This window comes from Helianthus annuus, chromosome 10, assembly GCF_002127325.2.
Source record: "Helianthus annuus cultivar XRQ/B chromosome 10, HanXRQr2.0-SUNRISE, whole genome shotgun sequence".
NCBI classification, from domain to species: Eukaryota; Viridiplantae; Streptophyta; class Magnoliopsida; order Asterales; family Asteraceae; genus Helianthus; species Helianthus annuus.
In genome coordinates, this window is record NC_035442.2 from 69,940,337 (window position 1) to 69,946,336 (window position 6,000).

Consider the following 6,000-nt stretch of genomic DNA (forward strand, 5'->3'; position numbering starts at 1 on the left):
GGTATTGAACATTTGAACTCTTGGCAAAATTGTTTGGTGTGTAATTATTAATTACTTAAGCAACCACCTCGTGTTAAATTTTATTCTCATTGTGAAGTTAGGAGACTAACTATTAACTAGTATTTGTGTGAAAATATTTTAGAAACTTTTCGCATAATATGTTCTGTTATTTTCAGGAAATAATAGAAGACAACAAGACACAACCAAAGTCACGTTAGTTGTAGGTCACTTTTCTTATTAAAGTAGGGTGATAAAAAAACAAAATACTATAATATATATTGGCCTCATGGCTCAATTGGCTTGTACACAAAAAAAGCAAAGAGCATGAAGTAGATTGGAAGAAGACAACCATACTCCTCGTGCTATCCATAGTACAAATACTGAAAAAAACTCCATAGTACAAAATAACATATACTTCGAAATGGCAAATGAAGTGGTGGTGGTGATGGTGCCGTTCCTCGCACAAGGCCATCTCAACCAACTCCTCCACCTCTCTCGCCTCATCTCCACCTACAACATCCCCATCCACTTCATCTCCACCGCCACCAACAACCGCCAGGTCCGCATCCGTCTCCAAGGATGAAACCCAAATAATAATCTTATACAATTCCATGACCTAGATGACCCTATTGTCACCCCACATCCTATTATTCCAAACACCACCACCCACCCCCACTTCCCTACCCATCTCCAACCTTACTTTAACTCATCTCTTCTTCTTCGAACACCGGTAGCGGACGCCATCCGTTCGGTTTCACAAACAGCTAGAAAAGTTGCTGTCATTCATGATGCACTCATGACTTACGTTGTTCAAGATGTGAGTTTGATACCAAATGCGGAGACATACGTCTTCCGACCTTTATCTGTTTTCTATTACTTCTGTTCTAGTAGCATGAACCTGGGGAGACAGCTGCCGTTTGAACTGGACAAGAAACTGCCGGCTCCTGGTGAGAACATAAGCCCAGAGTTCTTGGAGTTTATAAAACTTCAATATGGCCATCAAACGAATCCTGTTGGTTATTTATATGATTCTTCGAGAATCATAGAAGGGAAGTTTGTTGAATCCCTTGAGAGAGATCAGGTAAATGGAAAATACCATTGGGCTGTTGAGCCATTTAATCCGGTGGAGAGGGATTCTGATTGTTTAGACCGTCACATTTGTTTGCAATGGCTAGACAAGCAGCCTGCACGTTCTGTCCTTTATGTTTCGTTTGGCACGACGACTACGTTCACAAGTGATCAAATCGCGGAGCTCGCTCTTGGATTGGAGAGAAGCAAGCAAAGATTTTTGTGGGTGTTGCGGGATGCGGATAAGGGGGATGGTAGTGTTGGGGTAAAGGCCGCGGGGCACTCTCCTGTACAGCCTCTCTTTGACAATTCCAATCAGACCCTACACTCCACATGCAGGAGTGTGGGATTGCCGGAAGGGTTTGAAGAGAGGGTGGCAGGGAGGGGTTTGGTTGTTAGAGAGTGGGCCCCACAGATAGATATATTGGGTCATTTGTCAACTGGTGGGTTTGTTAGTCATTGTGGGTGGAACTCGTGCATGGAGGCTATGACGGCCGGAGTTGCAGTCGCAACGTGGCCTATACACACCGATCAACCATATAATGCAATTTTATTGTCAAATGTTTTAGGGGTTGCGGTGGTGATGAGGGATTGGGAGCATAGAGATGAGTTATTAACTTCGGTTATGGTTGAGAAGGTCGTAAGGAAGCTAATGGATACAGAGGTAGGAGAAGCAGTAAGGAAGAGAGCGGCAGAATTGGGTGGTGAGTGGCGAAAATCAATGGCAGATGGTGGCGTGACTCATGAAGATTTGAACTCATTGATTTCGTATATTCATAAGTAGAATAATATGTTAAAGCGGATCCTAGAGGCAGTTTGGTCTAATGGTATCCGGGTGTGTAAGACTGACATCCCTTTCTAAGTGGTCAAGAGTTCGAGCCTCACGATGACCAATAATGTAGAATAAGAGCGGATTAGATTAGATTGCTATAAAAATTGTTAAAGGGGAGGATTTTTTGGATGTCCCAATATCATTCATTCATAATATCTTTCATCCAAAATATTCCAATTCTCAATATCTTATGATTATGACTTTAGATCGTTCATTTATGTGGTAAATATAAAACACAATCACAGAGTTGTTTTATGTGATAAGACGATTAATAAATCTTTCATTTTTGTTGGACATAGAATGCAATACGAGGCTGATCCAAAAAGAAATTTATCAGTAGGGTAAAATATGAACCGGTCAAGTGATGTGTATCGAATCTATAAAAGGAATTTGAAACTACAAAATAACTAAAGCTTCACCGACAATTCGACAACCACCCCGTCAGAAAACCGTCAATGAAAGCCATCACTGATGGAAATCCATCGGTATAGCTTTGCCGGTATATTGATCATGGATAATGATCTTACCGATGGAAATTTCAGACGGATCACCAATGGACACTTGTTTAAACGGATCACCGATGCCTCGACTGCAGCCAATATTTAAGTTCTTAAGCCATAATTTAACTCGTTATGTTATTAGCCAACAGTTCTACGTTTTATTTTTTTTAGTGACGGATCGGTAATCCGTCAGTTATATATTATCTGTTTTATTAATTTTTTTTGAATAACTTGGATTTTTCCAATAGTACTACAAATAATTAAACAAATTACATATGATTTTTGCAAACCCGGAAATATGATTAAAAATTCCGAATTAAAGTTTGCAAATCACAAAATCTCAGATTACAAATAAAAAAATATTAAATTACAAATCACGAAATTTCAAGTTACAAACGAACGGAATTGCAAACACATTAACACATGATCTATATGGTAGCTTTTAGATCTCTTGTAACATAATGGCTTCAAAACCTTTAAGATGTGTAATGGCTTCACCGCATCTTCTTGAAAGGAAGCTAAATATACGAAGCTCCATAATTGAACCGAAGTTCAATGAGAACCTTCACTTTACAAGACTACGAAGGTTGAGGCAGGCTACCCCTCCAGTCCTAGTCAGAGACTGTTGATGTAACAAATACAAGACCAAGACCTGTAGCGATGTCTCCGGGTAAAAGGGTTCAAGGGTTTCGATTAGCCTATCGTGGGGTCCCCCCACATTTGCAAGACGTGAAGAGAGGTTCACTAGTATTGTTGTTATTCTCCTTAGATCCTGGACTGATTAGAAATCAGCCCAGAAAGCAATCGTTGGAGAAGATAAATGATTTAGTGTGATGAATAGAACTTATAAGAAGCAAGTTCTCATGGGAGAAGAATAAGAGAAGCAAGCATGAAGCTGGTTCTAGAGAGGGAGAGGAAGAATCAGAGAGTTGGAGTGATCTCTGCTGATTTTCGTCCCCTCTATGCTTAACATGGGCTGTAATTTATAGGGGAAGAGGTTTCTCAAAGGGGAAACCTTTAACTAGTAAACCTGGCTTGCAGTGAGGGGCTTACCCTTTTAGGGGTGAAAGGGTTTGGACCTGCGGACAAAAGGGTGTTCTCTGTGCACATGTTCTGTCTGTGCATAAATGGTTCACACGTTAAGTGTTGATGTGACCGGACACTGTGCCTGTCCTTTTTACTGTTCTCCCGAGTTCGCGCGTATTGAACCTCTCAACCTTTTAACCTTTTAAGCTGTTATGTATATTAGTCATTTTATTGAGATTTGGGCTACCCCCGTCATCAGCCCCCCAAATCAGAGGTGTTTGGGATGTAAGTTCAAATGCTTCTGACTTTTACACATTATTTTTTATTGCTTAAAGGCTTCAAGGCTTTAAGGCGTTTGAGTTTTGAGATTTGAATTTCGGAATGGTAGTAGATGTGATAGGCTTCAAGGTTTTAAGTCTTGAAGGCTTTAAGGCTTAAAGCCTTCAACTTGTCTCACTCAAGAGGAAGTTGAGGCTTTTTGTAAAGAATGGGGGATCGATCTAAAGTTTAATCCGGTGGCTCTGGGTTTTGGCAAATCGATCGATTAGTGTCTCGTTGGTTCGATTGCTCTTTATTGCTGAGTTTTCCAACTTCCGTCATCCGTTTTCGGTCTTTGTTCTGAATGTTTTAGAGTATTATCGTGTGTCGTTTGGTCAGTTATACCCTTAAGGTCTTGTTAGGGTTTTAGACTTTGATGTTTTGTCTCCAGCGATAGGGTATGGCCCATCGTTGTTGCTGTTCCGCCGTTTCTTCCTTTTAGCCAAGAACGGCGATTGTTTTACCTTTGAAACATCTCAGGTTGATGTGTGTTTAATTTCGTCTATGGTTACTACCCTTGGTTCTTGGAAGGACCGATTTTCCTGGATTTCTGAGTTCATTGTTCCTTTTAGGCTTGTTTGGAGGCACCCTGATGCTATGTTAAACAAGCTTAAGCCATTTGAGTCTGAACTAGATAGTTGGTTGTTAAAAGCCGTTAGGAAGTGTCCTACGAGGCTTCGTTCCTTTCCTGAACACTTTTTAATTTTGATGGGTGTGAGCACTTAGTTGGACAAGCCGGATCGTGGCCCTGTGCTCATGAGGGATGATCAGGGTATGATGTTTTGCCTTATGCATTATCAAGAATGGTGATACCTCTGATGTTGTGTTTGGGGATGTTGAGGCTACCTCCGGCGAAGATGTTGTTGCCAGAGGTGTTGAATACAGGTTCGAGGGTTCAGGTTATGTGAACATTCCAAATGTCAAAGGCTTTGCTAGGGTCGGTGCTTCCAAAGCTTCTATTCGTTGTTTAACCCGACGTATGTTAAAGGGAGCTAAACTACCATCGGCCTCTGAGCCAATGGAACCAAGTGATGACATAGAGGATTCGGACGACTCGGAAGTTGGGGTTGAGGGAAAATAAAAAGATACAAGGAGTTGCCCTTGGTGATTGTTAAGGAGAGTAAAGCCGTGGGTAAGAAGGTAGTGAGCTTGAAGGGTTTCGGGAAGGGTGGTGAAGTTTCCACCAATGTTAATCCAGAAGAGGTTTATGTGCTGGATTGGAGGGTCACAGTTGGTGACAGCTTCAAGTCTTCATCCGTTTGTGTGGATGTTCTTACCCATTTTGCTCCTCCCACTGTTTGATGTTCTTGCTCATTTATGGACGATGAACTGATGATTTCGAAAATGTTAATGGGTGCTTGCAACCTTGCTACCTTGCTTCTTGAGGGTGTATCCTGATTTTGCAAAAGGATGCAAGAATATGAAGTCTTTTTCGGCGAGGAGGGATGAGATGAAAGCTTTAATAGTTGCTTTGAAAGAAGCTGACGGCTACGCTGAGAAGGAGAAAGTATTGCTGTTTGAAGATTTGAGGAGTTTCTTCCCGCACAAGACTGATGTGGTTGAGTTGGAAAAACGCTTGGAGGCTGACAAGGTTCAAGTCTGAGTCGATAAGGCTGCCTTGGTTGTTCAGTAAAAGGCCTTTTTAGTGGAGAAAGAAGGGTTAAAGGCTTCACTTGCCCAGGCAACTACTGATAATGAATGACTCATTGAGCATGGATTCCAGCAAGTGGTTACATATCTTCTCCATTCGTCGGAGTTTTAAAAGTCTTGGGTGATGTGTACACCAAGCTTCTTGCTCATGGGAGACACCAAGGTTTGTTTGCTGGTTACAAAGCTTTGTGAACCTGGGGAGCCTTAGGAAAAGTCTTCTCTTTTTCAACCCAAAGCCTTCAAAGTCTTCAAGGGAACAACTTTTTAAGATTGGGCATATGATTTACCCTTATGTGGGTGAAGTCTCCAAGTGTTTTGGTAAACCTTTTTCTGTCTTGCGGGAGCTAAAGCCCTAGGGCCTTAATGAGGCTGTTTGTAATGAAGTATTGAAGTCCCTCTCGAAGAAATGTCCTTGCTCTGGAGATAGCGAGGAAACGTGTTCTGAAGGTGGTGAGGGCTCAAAGGGTTTAAGCCTTGAATCCTCCGAGACAACGGGTGTCGTAGGGAGGAAAAAGAGAATGACTAAAAACACCCAAGATGATGGGGTTTTGAATAGGGATGATGCAGCAAAGTCTATCATCTCTGATGCTGCCAAATGAAGAAGAA

At 41.6% G+C, this 6,000-nt stretch overlaps 1 protein-coding gene across 1 annotated transcript; it reads left to right on the plus strand.

Moving 5' to 3' along the window:
- Positions 1-323: 323 nt before the first annotated feature.
- LOC110885345 (zeatin O-glucosyltransferase-like) lies at positions 324-2,097 on the plus strand. Its single transcript, XM_022133030.2, has one exon. The coding sequence runs from the start codon at positions 797-799 to the stop codon at positions 1,850-1,852; it is 1,056 nt and encodes a 351-aa protein (XP_021988722.1). The 5' UTR covers positions 324-796; the 3' UTR covers positions 1,853-2,097.
- Positions 2,098-6,000: the final 3,903 nt, after the last annotated feature.

Bases quoted from the DNA above. Each gene is read 5' to 3' on its own strand.
- LOC110885345 (XM_022133030.2), top strand. From the start codon at position 797: ATGACTTACGTTGTTCAAGATGTGAGTTTGATACCAAATGCGGAGACA.